Source organism: Corticium candelabrum, chromosome 5, assembly GCF_963422355.1.
Source record: "Corticium candelabrum chromosome 5, ooCorCand1.1, whole genome shotgun sequence".
In the NCBI taxonomy this organism is placed as follows: Eukaryota; Metazoa; Porifera; class Homoscleromorpha; order Homosclerophorida; family Plakinidae; genus Corticium; species Corticium candelabrum.
The window spans coordinates 5,964,908-5,979,454 of NC_085089.1; the positions used below are offsets into that span (position 1 = coordinate 5,964,908).

At 42.6% G+C, this 14,547-nt stretch overlaps 1 protein-coding gene across 1 annotated transcript; it reads right to left on the reverse strand.

Annotated features, from left to right (window-relative positions):
• Nucleotides 1–9,452: 9,452 nt before the first annotated feature.
• On the reverse strand, nucleotides 9,453–10,160 carry LOC134179625 (kelch-like protein 5). Its single transcript, XM_062646561.1, has 2 exons — nucleotides 10,130–10,160; nucleotides 9,453–10,057 (listed from the first exon to the last, which is right to left on the reverse strand). The coding sequence occupies exons 1-2, from the start codon at nucleotides 10,158–10,160 to the stop codon at nucleotides 9,453–9,455; spliced, it is 636 nt and encodes a 211-aa protein (XP_062502545.1).
• Nucleotides 10,161–14,547: the final 4,387 nt, after the last annotated feature.

Sequence of the window (14,547 nt, forward strand, 5' to 3'; positions counted from 1 at the left end):
ATATATATTTTTTTTTTTTATTTATATATTTATATATTTATATATTTATATATTGTATGTAATATATATATTTTTACTTTTACATTTAAACAGAACTAACTACCAAATTCTACACTACGCTACGGTGGGTATATCCCAACTATCAATGTCCTGTACTTCAAGTTGAATTCTTCTGAACAACATCCTTGCATTGTATTTCCACAACTGTACCGAAAGTTGTTGCGTCAAATTCTGGAAAGCTTGATGGAATCGAATTCCGCTGACAGCTGAAGTTTTAGATGCAATAGCTTTTAACGTTTTAATGCTGAACGGAGACCAGAAACCCAATGTTTCCAATACATATATATATATATATATATATATATATATATATATATATATGTTGTCTCTCCGTTTTCTTAAGGACTCAGCGTTCATACCGGTACATGAAGAAAATGATTGGACTCAGCATTCTTCCTTTTTCACTGGTGAAGTGCAATGCCGGCAACATCTTGCAAGTCTTTTACCACCTACTAGTTCTGTCTCGTCCTCTGTTTCTTCTACACAACATTCCTTCCAGAAGGCTCTGGATGATGCTTTGAGATCCAGCATTAAAGGCAGCCTTGTTAGTCTGCGAGAACAGGCACGTTTCAGTGCTGTCGCATATCCTCATGCGGGGGCTTGGTTGAGGGCAATCCCAAACTCAAGTCCAAGCCTGGCCATGTCTCCGCGTAAATTTGTCACTTCTTTGCGTTTGCGTTTGGAAATTCCGGTTTTCCAGCACCCCCCACACTCAGTCCGTTGTGTGTGCGGTCATGAATTGGACATTTTTGGTGACCATGCTCTTGGCTGTGGTCCTCTTCGGATTAAGCGACATGATGCCTTATGTGACGTCATCTTCCACTGGTTGCTCTTAGACAACCCCAATGTACGCCGAGAACAATGCTGTTCCCCTCATTCTGTGACAAGACCAGGTGACGTTTTTCATCCCGACTTTTCCCTAGGCAAGGCTGCTTATTTCGACATTTCCGTGAGGAATTCGTTCACTCCCTCTCGCCTTAATAATGCTGCTATAAAAGCTGGTGCTGCTGCTGAGACTGAGGAAGTGGACAAAGATAAACGCCATCTTGCTAACGTTTCAAGTTATGGCTGTTTGTTCTACCCTCTTGTGGTGGAATCATACGGAGTATGGGCTGCACATAGTCTGGAGGTGTTGAGATCAATTGTAAAGAAGTCTCTTCTATCATCTGGCTTGTCTCTGGGCCAAGCTTCCAGGCAGTTTCATAAACAGTTATCTGTTCGTTTATGGCAGTATAACTCAAGACTGATTAGTGACTATCTATCTAATTATTATGACTTAGACTCTTTGTGCTTCCGTCCTTAGGGCGGATATGTGTTATTTGTGTTATCTGTATTATATACAAATATATGGGTATATATATAATAGTGTGTATACAAAAAAGTCTATACAAACTGCAAACGGCAAAATTAATAGTTGCTCTAAATGACAAAAACTCTTTATGACCATAAAATTTTAAATTTACGTGAGTCACTGAGCAACCTAAAAAGAAACAACAAAGTAGCAACCACCACCACCACAACAACAATAACCCCTTTAGAGTAAAAGAGAAAAACAAAATAACAATTTTAAAAAGTAAAAATTAATTAAAACTCAAACGTTAATATTAAATTTTTAAAAAATATTTAGTTAAATTTTAAATTGAAATGTTAAAATTTTAAATTCATAAATATTAGGTCTTTCAAATTACTGTTTTGAAAATAAAATTAAGAATTAGAAAATAAAAGCAGAAAATTACAAAATTAGATACATAAAAACTGTAATACAAAAACATAGAAGGGTCCAACCGCCCATTGACCCTCTGTGTCTACATAAACAAGTCCAAAAACATTTTGAGAAAATGATGGGTATGTAGGGATGGGTATGTACTTATGTCATTTATGCCCATCTCCTACATCACATTCACAACTGCTGCAAGCCATATAGGTAAAAAGATTGTGATGTAGGAGATGGGCATAAATGACATAAGTGCATACCCATCCCTACATACCCATCATTTTCTCAAAATGTTTTTGGACTTGTTTCATATATTTTTAGCTATGCTAAAAGTCTACTACGCGAGCACGTGTGAAATTTTGACTTCCACCAGAAGCTGAATGCCCAGTACTTCCGGTCTGCGTCTAGATAATTAAATACATTACTAATTTATTTTAGAATTTACTCATATTTTGATCTGATCATGTTTTCAGTTGACTGTTCATCTTGTCTGTAAGGTTGAGTAGTATCACACACGACTGCTGCGTTTTAATTAATTTAGGTAAAAAGATTGTGATGTAGGAGATGAGCATGATTAAGTACATTCCCATCCCTACATACCCATCATTTTCTCAAAATGTTTTTTTATTTTTTAGGTAAAAAGATTGTGATGTAGGAGATGGGCATAAATGACGTAATTACATGCCCATCCCTACATACCCATCATTTTCTCAAAATGTTTTTAGACTTGTGTAGTTTGAAATGGAAATGACAATCCTAGTAAACGTGTGCAGCTCGGCCGGAATTTCAATCTTTGATTGCATCTCTAGACAACTCTCAGGTTACGTTCACCATAACATACACAGAAGTACGTAGCAGCTGACGGATGTACGTAATAACACTGATTGCATCTATAAACAACTCCCATCACGCTTACATGCACAGAGAGTCAGACAGGACGCCGTGCCGTTGAACATAGTGGTACTGTACATGTTCAACTACACGCAACTGTGAGCAGCATGTAGCAGCAGGTGGAAGTAGCAGCTAGGCTTCCAAACGGTAGTCACATGTACACACGTGACCGGAACAACATGGCGTTGTGGGAAGCAGTACGTGAATTGCATGGCAGTAGTTGACTGATACAACGTGACTTTGCACATTTCTAGCTGGTGGGTCAGTGCAATTCTTCGGACAAGAGCGAATCGTTTGGTGTAACTCTCGTCGTTGTAGCTGCTTCGAGTGAGGCGCTAGCCTGGCTGACAAAAGTGAAATGTGAAATGTGAAATGTGAAAGAATAAATCGGGTTTTTTTAAGGCCTGTCCACACTAGACCAGAATGGATCGCGATCGGATCGCGATCCAGTTGCCAGTGTGGACAGGCCTTTACTTGCCGATAGCTGGATTCTGAGGCGCTTAGTGTAAGCGGTGATAGTCTGGCTACCATTAGGAACGTTTGAAGTTGAGCGCTACGTGGGTCCGAGATCTCTGTAATGAGTTCTGAGAGATCCGGTTTGGATGCGTTTGTATACTTTTGTATGGGCCGCCATTTTTAGATTCTTTGCATCCCTACATAGGTAGTGGGGGCTACCGCACTCCCCCATAAAACATGTATATTTTCATTACCTGTTGACAATGTTGTCCCTGAGGAGATGTATAGTAATTTAATTAATACATTAATTGATGTATACGTAAGTACAAATGTGCTTGCTGATATACATTCCTAGAGACTAGGAATAAACGTATGGACATAGTTTTGAATGCATGATGAAAAAAGACACTGAAACATACAAGTGGGTGTAATGAAAGCAACAAAACGTTTACTAATTACTAATTTACTAATGTTTAATATGGTGGACACGAATCAAGCTGCATAGATATGGCATGCCGAGGGTTTGCACTGTAGTGCTTCTTCATTATGTTAGCAGAAGTACAGCATGCCAATGAAATATGTGATGAGAACGAGCATGCACAAACTAACATGCATTCACGATCATTTCAAACAAGATGACATTCTCAATACAGACCATTACCCTCATCAGGTGACAGATGGTCTTCTTGCATAGCATCAGCAGCATAGCTGTGATTTGCACATCTGTTGTTACTTGAACATCAGCATTCAGAGAGTCTTCTTCCTTTGTGCTGTTTCGAGACTTTCTGCTATTCTTGGAGCCAACTTTCCAGTGGGGAAATATTGTTGGTACTGCATTCCATTTCAGTCTCTTCTTTCCACCTTTCCTGTGTTGCTCAAATTGAGAGCTATCAAAATGAGCCTTGAAGAAATAAACAGAAATTTTACAAGGCGCTTCTTACGGTAATTTTACTAGTATCAAGCGTGGGTAGTAAATATATAGGTATACAATCGCAAAAGTTATACTGCAGGTACCGTGAGAGCAGCCAACAAGCACTACTTTCAAACCTTACCGAACTGTGTAGTGTTCTAATGTGTACTGCAGATAGACGAGCTTGTCGGCACCATCCAAAATGCCGCATGAAACCAACAATTAATTCTTGTACCCTGTGCACACAGTCTAGCTACAGCACTCTAGCAGGCCTAGGACGTTTGCTGAGACGTTCTTTTTGACATCTGTTCATACATGCTTGTACACAATGTTCTTCTTACGTCACACAAGTAAGAATAAAGTGTAGGAGTCCAATTCTTTCGGCTGACTCGATTTGTCCACACTTTTCTTCTGGCAGGATCGCGCGGAAACCTGTACATGGTATGCCCTTTCTCATGTCTTTTGGAACAACCCCACGCACAGCAGGCGGGCATTGCTCTCAACCTTCGATAGTCAAAGAAAAAACCCCCAAAAAACAGTCAGTAATACTACACGCGCAGGTGGAGTCAAAATGGCGCCCATGCGTCACGTGACCTCAAACACCTATGTCGCAACTCTTTTTATATATGGCTCTGTCTGGGCGCATAGCCTCGAACTTCCAGACCAGAGAGTGCGCGAAGCGCGCGAACTCTAAAATTTTAGTTTGGACCAAGTCGATACTAAAACGATTTCGGAAGTACTTAACAAAAAAGTAGTCTAATAGCCTAGGGTCATTTTACCTAGGTTAATAATGAGATGAAAAGTTAGCGGGCTTGCATTACACAAACCTAGCATTACTGCAATGGGATCTGTACAACTGTAGTCTCCCAACACTTGATGGAAACATGTGTACAACAGTGTGCAGTTGTCAATTGTGGTACAATAAACAAAGACACGAGGGCACCTAATCTGATCATTTCACAAACGTCCGATCAAAGGCCCATAACAGTACATATGATCTTCATTCATTCTATGCACAGAGAGACGAATGTTAGTGCGATCAGGATTCTTGATCAGCTGAACACAAGTCTTCCATTTCCAAATCACGGATGATGCTAGCCCGAGTAGACCTGAAAGCTGTAGCTGTAAGAGCCAAAAGCGGTAGACTCGAGCCAGTCTCTCCCCGCCTTCGTCACTCCCCGGATTGTCAATCCTCGACAATCCGGGGAATGATCTCGACAATCCGGGGAATGACGAAGGCGGGGAGAGACTGGCTCGAGTCTACAAAAGCGGAGCTTTCACAACTGATCGAATCTCAGCAACTCTCCCACACCATTCACGGAAAGGTTGTGCTTTTCTCACTGCTTTACCCCTGAAACATAAAGTACGTACTAGACGCGCACAGTACAACCTACAGCTAGAAAGAAATGAATAAATCACCAAAACGGTAGAGTGTGAACCTCATCCACAACAATAACGGCGACATTGCAGCGAAACACGTCAGACTGAAACGCCTTCATCCATTCATTCGAACCGACAATAGCCTCGGGACTACCCTAGACGAAAGAATAGCATCTCTGCTTGATACGAGAATCGCGTTCAGAGCTTGCTCCTATAATAGCAGCTGATAACCGCTTAGATAGGAGGCCGGTTACCTGATCTTCCATGAGAGATTTCAGCGGAGAAAGAACAAGGACAATTGGATGTTTAGCGAAAAGATTTACTCCAGCTGTACGCAGCTGATGCATCACTTTATGGAGGACTTGAAAGATAGCAGACTTTCCAAAACCAGTCGCAAATGTAGCAAATACATCTCGTCCATTCAGAAGGTACTCCACCGTTGTTCGCTGTTTAGGATGCAGTGACGCAATTCCCAGTGTCGACGTCGCAGATGCCTTGGCGAAAGCCGTGGTAAGAACACTCTCATTCACAATGCTGCCGGCACTTGTGGCCATGATTAGATGTATAGTATGTCACCCGGAACGCGTCTTCAGCTACCAGATTTCGATGCAACCATGTGCAACAACGTTGTTTGAGATTTTGAGCATGGAGATAATCACAAAGCTCTATGAGTTGACATATCAAGGATTTGTCGACTGGAACGTTTCCTGTGTAGGAAAACTCAACAAGTGCTCTGAATGCTGTTTCATCAACTTCGGGAAACTCGATTGTATTCTCTCGAGCTTCCTTCATTGGACTAGTCAACATTTTCTTTAGGACATCACTTTGTGCGCACAGCACTAGTTTGTGAGCTTTGATTTTCGTCTTGTTAGCACCAAGAAGTATAGTGATATCAACCCTTTCTTGGTTGTCGTAAAAAGCCTTCCACGATTGCATGACTGCAGATGGATACGAAACCCTGGTAAACTTCTCAAACGTATTTGAGTCATCTGCAAGCAAATGCAAATACACTGTAGATTACATGACTGTTGGTTTGCATGCCGCATTGCCTGCTCGATTGCGAGCGTACACATTTACAGTTATATTTACAGTTACCTAGCGCATTAATAATTTATCGGATTCTGAAATGTCAAAAAGACAAAGAGATGCGTTACCGTCAGTCAAGTTATGTACGTGTAGCATGGGCACGGTTACCACAATTAATTTTGCACTCGTAAAAAAGTCTTTACTCTGAAAGACTCTTCACTCATGGTAAGAGCATCTACGCGAGAAACCTGAGTCAGATGTAGAAGTAGCAATCAAAGTGAAAGAGGTTGAATGGCCCGTTTAATTATGAAACTATCTATAGATGTCGTGTGAATACTATACTTGAACTTTGAGGCACTGTGCACGATGGCACGTGTATTATATACCATCTATTCATTTCTAGCAAGTCAATTCAATTAATTAATTAATAGTACAAGACAGCCTCAAAGGATCGAGAATATTTATCATGCTCGGTCATGCCGATGTGAATCTTTTGAGCAAGTAGAATCTTTTCGATGTATACTAGACCCTGTAGTAGCTATCTAGAGAGGCTGTCAAGATGTTTTAGTAAATTACTGCTAATGCTAGCGCTTGTTCGTATAGTGTGCTGGTTTCGAAGGACGCGTACAAACGTCTGAATAAATTTTTTAGTACGAGCCGTTTTGTAATCAATACATACGCGTAGACGGCTAAGGTCGCGTGACCTGCAAATATTTTTCTAATCTCATAAGAGTACGTTAGTCGGATCTGTCTATATACAGTACCTAGCAACATTTGATAATTGACAAACTAAAATTTGGTACGTGACCTGCATACCGTATTTACACCAGCAAGACATGCCATAAAAACACAAGAATCGTAGAATCAATCAACTAGATTCACATTGAGTCCCAGGGGCGCCGGAAGCAAAGGAACACTGGTATGGCCTAACGCGTGCTAAAGGGCGTGGCTACTCACATGATTCGCTAAACTCGTAGGTTTGAATCGTCGTGACATGTCATGACTGGTCAACGCAGTCAAGACGTGACAAGACAAGACCTTTCAAGCATTAACTAGAGCATCAAGAATCTAGAGAACCAGAGAACAAGAAATATATTAATTATTTAATTAGCTATATCATTAGACCGGAAGTTTGCGGCAAATAGTCTCTGGCGGAAGAACACATTTTGAAAACTGGTCCGGCCATGACCGGACCAGCCGGACTGGCTCTGGCGCCCCTGCACTCACACTGGCTACAGTATTAGCGGTGGCATCCAGGTTGGGGGCCCAAACTTCAATGCGCAGCAAGTGTAGCCTCGTGTACCCGCAAGGTCTGCGCGCAGGTGTATATTGTCGTATAATTTGGAGTTCCTCGTTTTCTTCTCGTTTTCACAATGACCTATTTTATGACCATAGACTGCTGATTGGTGGTGGTTCCTACGCCTATGTTAGTATCTTCCCTTTTCACTGATATGTTTGCCGGAGCTTGATGTTGTGTTCTAAGCACATTCTTCCCGTCATTTGCATGGGATCAGGACATTGGAGCCAACAGATTTCGTTAGCTAAGCGAGTTACTGCTGCAGTGCCATCTTGAAGCTTAGATTAGTTAGAAGTAACGTGAAATTTCAATGCCCTATGCAGACCTGGACTGAGGAAATGCATGTAATAGATGGCTATTAATAATAATTTTAGTACAATACATATGTGAAAAGCAAACATACATCCACACCACTTAGACTGTCTTTTTCTTTTACTGAAATGTTTATGTTTCTTTGTTGTGAAACACACGCTTGCCGTTATTTCAAGCCAAAGCACTCTAATTTGCCGGAGAGTCATTTGATATTAATGATTATTTTAAGAAGTCATCTGCCAATGAAAGTTGTGGCACAGTAAGTACTGTAGTACTGCATGCATGTGTCTGAGCTCTTAATTGTGACTACGCCACTTTTGGTTATCTAATACATGTATATAGAAACTTTCAATGGTTTACATACATGCATGCATTGGTAATCAGTAGGTGTTCAATTGCAGACATAAGTTTACCTCGTGACTACACTATTCTAGAGAACACATAGTCAACATGTTGGGTCCAGTTATGTTATTCTATAGATCATCATCCGTATCATCGTCTCTGCAGGTAGCACTGTCTTCTTTTACTGAAACAGTTGCGGTATCCTCAATTTCTTCTATTGTAACCTCAATGAAAACTGCCTTGTTGTCACCATTTTCGTCTAGGATATTATTATGCAGCTGTCTTTGCGAAGCAGAGAACTGTGATAACTGACAAGATTTTCCAAACAGTGGCAAGTAAGAGCAGCATGATCCTATGATCAAGGGTATTCGCATTATTACAGCGCCATCTAGGTGTATGTACACCTCTTCCAACGTGATGTGAAATTTCAATGCTACAATGCAGCCTACAGGGATCGAGACAGAGCTAAACGCACGAAACATACTGAGAGTAGCGTCATCTAGCCGCACTCCACACCGTAGTGAACTATCACTAGCTGCAACAGGTTGTCTTTTTTGTAGCGCAGGTTGCAATAACGAGCATTGATTCTGCTGACGTAACCCTTGACCAGAAGGTAAAATGAGAAGTACAACTACAAGTTTACGATTGACTGTTGATTTGGTGATGAGCTGAACATGTACACAACTCGGAATCGGCAGTGGCTTAGAAGTAAGTAGTGTTTCTGATCTTCTTACAACAGCACGGTTGGAATGTGTAGAGATGGTAGGAGCAGGTGAGACATTTTTAGAGGATGTTGGTCGTTGCGATTGCCACGTAAATGAAGGCATGGATCTTGCAAGACGTGCAGACGGCACTCGTAACTTAGCACAAGGTGAGTTGATTTCAAACGGATTGCAATCCAAGGGTTGCTGCAAGGATGTAAGAGCTTTAAGAATAGCGTCGGGTGCGACAAAACCGCTACTTTGCACACAACCCAGCAAATCTCTCACGTTTATCATTGGTAAGCGCAGATATTTTGCTAGGTGTACACCATCTTCGTGTCTTGAATCATCATACTCAATCCATCACTTGATTCCCTCAAACAGCTGGATTTCATCAAGATTCAGGTCATCACTAGCAGCAATTTTTTCTACTTCTTTTGCCGTCATGTGCTTTGCAAAACCATCTGTGCAAACAACTAAAGCGGCGTGATCTTCAATCCATTGGAAACAATTCTTATAGAGCTGCTCGTCAGCTGAAGGCTTGGAGGAAAATGCATGATATTCACATGCATCTTCTACTACCAGATTTTCGTGCAGCCATTTGCAACAATGTTGTTTAAGATCTAGAACTTGAAGATAATCACAAAGCTCTATGAGTTGACGTATAAAGGATTTGTCGACTGGAACGTTTCCTGTGTAGAAAAACTCAAGAAGTGCTCTGAATGCTGTTTCATCAGCTTCAGGAAACTCGATTGTATTCTCTTGAGCTTCCTTCATTGGACTAGTCAGCATTTTCTTTAAGACGTCACTGTGTGCACACAGCACCACTTTGTGAGCTTTGAATTCTATCTTGCCACCAACAAGTAAAGTGATATCAACCATTTCCTGGTTGCGGTAGAAAGACTTCCACGATTTCATGACTGTAGAGAGATAAGGAAGCTTCTGAAACTTGTCAAATTCACAGTCATCTGCAAGTAAGCACAAAATTCTCTATCATCAGGCAACTACCATGAATCAAGATCACATGTTAGTAGACATGCCTAGGTCTTCAGGAGACCCTCCTCCGCTCATGGTAAAAACACAGGAAACCTGAATAGAATGCAGAAAACAGCTAAAAAGGAACGTGGTTGAAAGTCGTATATATCAACTTTTCTAGCCTCGTCCCCAGACTCTCTCGCGGTAAGTCTTGTCCGGTGCCCGTATGTCGCCTGGAATTGTCATGGACAAGTGTCCATGACAATTCATGGACAATTGTCATGGAATTGTCCATGAAATTGAACATGGAATTGTCACCGGACAAGACTTAGCGCGAGAGAATCTGGGGACGAGGCTAAACTTTTCCATGAAAAGGACCGGTTGCAGTAGGTGTGAACCTACTCACGTGCGCACGTGCTGGAGGACATTCGGGACTTTAATTAATATAGCAATGGAAACTTCTGTGCTGTTGTGGGTCGCGGCAACCGTGCCAATCCTGACAGAGACATTAGTTTGGGTTTTTTTTGCCAGCGATTATGATGGTCAAAGGTAAGAAATTTCGAAAACTAACGGAACGGCGGAAGAGGCGTGGATCACTGCTAGCAACAGAAAAGATCTAAAACAGATTAGTTTGAAATACACACACGTCTGTTCCGATCACTTCGCAAGCGTAAAACCTACTGTAACAAAAGACGAAAGGAATCCGGATTAGCTATGTTCGTAGTCAAAAACTGCAATATTCGTTACGGCACTAGCTAGGTAATTCATTGACGACAGAAAGATACGAACGAGTACAGCAAAGCGATGCAAAGAGGCTGCGATTAGAAGAAGACGACGAAATGGTTCCTCCACTTGATTGAAGTGCATGTGCAAGCGAAATTACAGACGACATGCATGACAATGTACGTATAGGAGTAGTCTACTATGCTGACCTAGGTATAGTTGTCGTCTGAAGATGTTGACAGTCTAAAGAAGCCGTTGCACTGTCTTCAGGAGGAACTGGCAGCAATATACGGCATTCTGATTTCTAAGCAGTTTACTTTCAGAGAAAATAATTAATCCAGCGTGTTGTCGCTGTCAGTCACAAGTCGACGTCCTCGGACAACTCGCTGAGGGAAATTTTGTAAGGTCTCGACCATCAGCGTACTGCAATTTAGCATTGTAGCGACATCAGCTGTCGGAATCTAACAATATGTCGCGTTAACCGAGAAGACCAGGCCTCTAACTTATCGAAGATGTCCCGGCTGTCGTTCTTGCGTGGGGTGGTTGGTTTAGCTCACGTGAGTGCAACTGTTCTCGCGCAGCAAGCCCCTCCCCCTTTTTGACTTTCGTTGGCGGGCAACTCAATGCTCACATATTTGGCGTAGCCTCGCAAGCCAGGCTCTTCCGCGCAGTCGCTGAGCTAACCGCACGTGAATCACACGAGGAGGAGGAGCTTTTACCGGAATTGCTCCAGCGCGAGAAGAGCCTGGTCGCTTTCGAGAACGTCATAGTGACGTGGGACCTCCGATCCGGTTTCATAGCTTGCATAAAGCTAATTCGATTTCCTATAGAGCTCGTTAATGTAATTGCGCTGATACATGAAGCAGAGAGTAGCCCTCCGCGGAGAGCGCGTGAACACGAAATCCAGCGAAGCCGTTGATGGACAAAAGTGCTGGTAAATAATGAGCGTAGGAATGGCCTACATGGGACTGGTCCGCTGAACCTACACTCTCCAGCAACGTTTCTTTCTACTGAACTCATCTGCAGGTTTGCGCGAATTGAAACCGACGTAGAACTGTTCACCACTCTTGCGCGTCTACTCTGACATCTATAGTCTGTGGGGGAAATGGTGTGAGAACTGCCGGCCCAGTTTCACTCAATGGTTCATGAAAACAGTGGCCTAGAGCTTGTTGACCTCTCCACGTCATGATCGGATTGGCGTGTATTGCTAACGCAGTCTATGTGACGGTACTTTCGACTCAGCAAGCAGTACTTTTGTACGATATTGACTCTCCTCACGGTGAACTGCAAACATCTAGGCATGGGAAAACAGCAGTGCAGTGGACCTACCATGTTCAGGAAGTGTAGAGTTGACTCGTAGTTGCACGTGTACTACGTACGATTTGTTTCAATGCACGGACTCTGACTGCTACATATATACACTAACCGCGTACAATGAGTTCATTTCTCAAACTACCGCGCTGCAGATCTAGATTCGGCGGTGTGCTATTGGCGAAACTGAATGCTGAAAAGGAGTCGTGACACTGCAGAATATTACATGGCTGAGCTGTCTACATGCGTACTAGAAGCGAACGATGATGTCAACTACGTACTTCGTGCAAAACAAGCAAGTGCGTGAAGCGATGTCGCGTGTTCTCAACTTTCATACCTACATGCTTAGCTAATAGAATTAGCTTTATCAAGTTACAAAACCGGATCGACGGTCCACGTCACTATGACGTTCTCGAAAGCGACCAGGCTCTTCTCGCGCTGGAGCAATTCCGGTAAAAGGTCCTCCTCTTCGTGTGATTCACGTGTGGTTAGCTCAGCGACTGCGCGGTAGAACCTGGCTTGCGAGGCTATATTTGGCGATACCGTGCCAGTTGATTCCATACGACCTCAAAATAATAAGATATTTCAAAAGGAATCCTCCAACCAAGGAAATAGACTCTCTGTTTCCACGACTGAGACACGTAATTTAGGCTATTAGTCCATGGGCCAAGGTCAAAAAAGACTTCAGGAAACAAGACCCATTCCACCATCGTGAAGACACAAGTTTCTTATCACCAAATAATAGACATGTCCAAGTACAGCATTTCTGCACTTGTCCCCGTTGCGAAAAGTGTCCGTTTAGCTGTAATTAAATATTTTAATTTAAGCAGCGCCGACGGTCCGTTGTCCGAGGTTGCACCATACGTAGTAGCATTCAAAAGACGTTTGCGAACTAAGTAAATTATTTTCTACATCAAAGTCAACCCAATATTGCATTTCTAATTTAGTAATACCACATTTCTTACATAAAACTCTCAAAATCGGCAGCTATATGTCGCTGTGATATTTACGCTGTCATTCCCCCGTCTGACGACACGCTGCTATCTTAACTTAATTAATTCTCAGCAGTGTCATCACTATCACTATCGTCATCGTCGTCGTCGTCGCTGTCGTCATCATCATCAACAGGAGCATTATGAATATCTACAGCATTGGTGTCGTCCTCTCCCCGGTCATAGTTACTGCAATTCTCGCATCGACAGATTTCTGTACACTTCAGTTCATTTTAAAACAACCGCAGCGATTGCTGTTGCAACCAGTTTTGCAGCTGCAGTTAAGTACTTCTAGAATTGCATCTGGTGCTGGGGGCTGGCTCATCCACTTGATTTCTATTTTTCTTGTCCATACACAATCCAACCGTGTCCATTACAACTTCCGACGGCAGGAAAGGCTTGGAGAGCAAGTTTCCAAATGTAGCCTTGGTAGTTGGTCCGTTTGACGTGCAGTGACAGGGCATCGGCTGTTGGAGGGAGGTTCTGGCACGCAGGAGCCTTAGCACAAAAGATTTTGTACCTTGCTTCATTAATAGATGTGCAGTTCTGTTGTCCATACAATCGACAAACAAACAATTCGCAACTTTTTTAGTGTCTAACGAGCATTCATAGGCTACTCCTAGTCCTGCCATGCCTGCCTGAATTGTACAATCTTTCATTAGAATTTCAAAAGACCGCTTTTTGCCTTTACCATAGAATGCACTCGTAGTATCGCAACCAGTAAATGCATGATATCCTGGAAGAGAGTTGCATATTTCTGTTCCAAGCGCGTGGGCTAGCCTCGACAAATGCACGAAACGCCGCCGGTCCTTGGTATCCGTTAGTCACAGTAACTGAACATGACGAAAAACATCCAAAGAGGCTGCATATATGTCAATGACAGCAACGTCAGTGTCTGGAGATTTGATTATGGTAGTTGATTCTCTAGATTGTGCAGCGTGCGCAGCGTGTAGGAAGAGTCTTGTGTCTGCCTCCTCATGAGAGCACGTTAGCTCAAGAACCTCTGACGGCGATACCTGTTCACCGTCGGTAGATGTCAAGCGGACACAACCGGTTCCGGAACAAACGTAAAAATTAATGTTTTTGAGCATCCTACTGTAGCAAGAAGAAGTCCACTCGTTTACTAAAAAGTCCAACAGAGCACTCTTGTTGTTTCCAGAGCTTAGGTACTTCTTCCACTGCTTTGGACATCGCTGAGACGCATTAATAATATGGGAAACAATAACGCCGGTAGAGGCACGCTTGCTGCGCTCTGCGTCTTTGATGGATACAGATGGATCTATGACAAAGTCAACACGAGAAAGCTGATCGTGGTCACGAGTGCCTAATACTGAGCGAAGAATTTGAAAAGCAAGATCTCGAAAAGTGACTGTAGGCCTAGTAAGTGATTGAATGGTAGCCATTGCGTCGACTAGCAGTGCTGCTCTGCCAATGTTTTCTACCGGGGAGCCATAGCT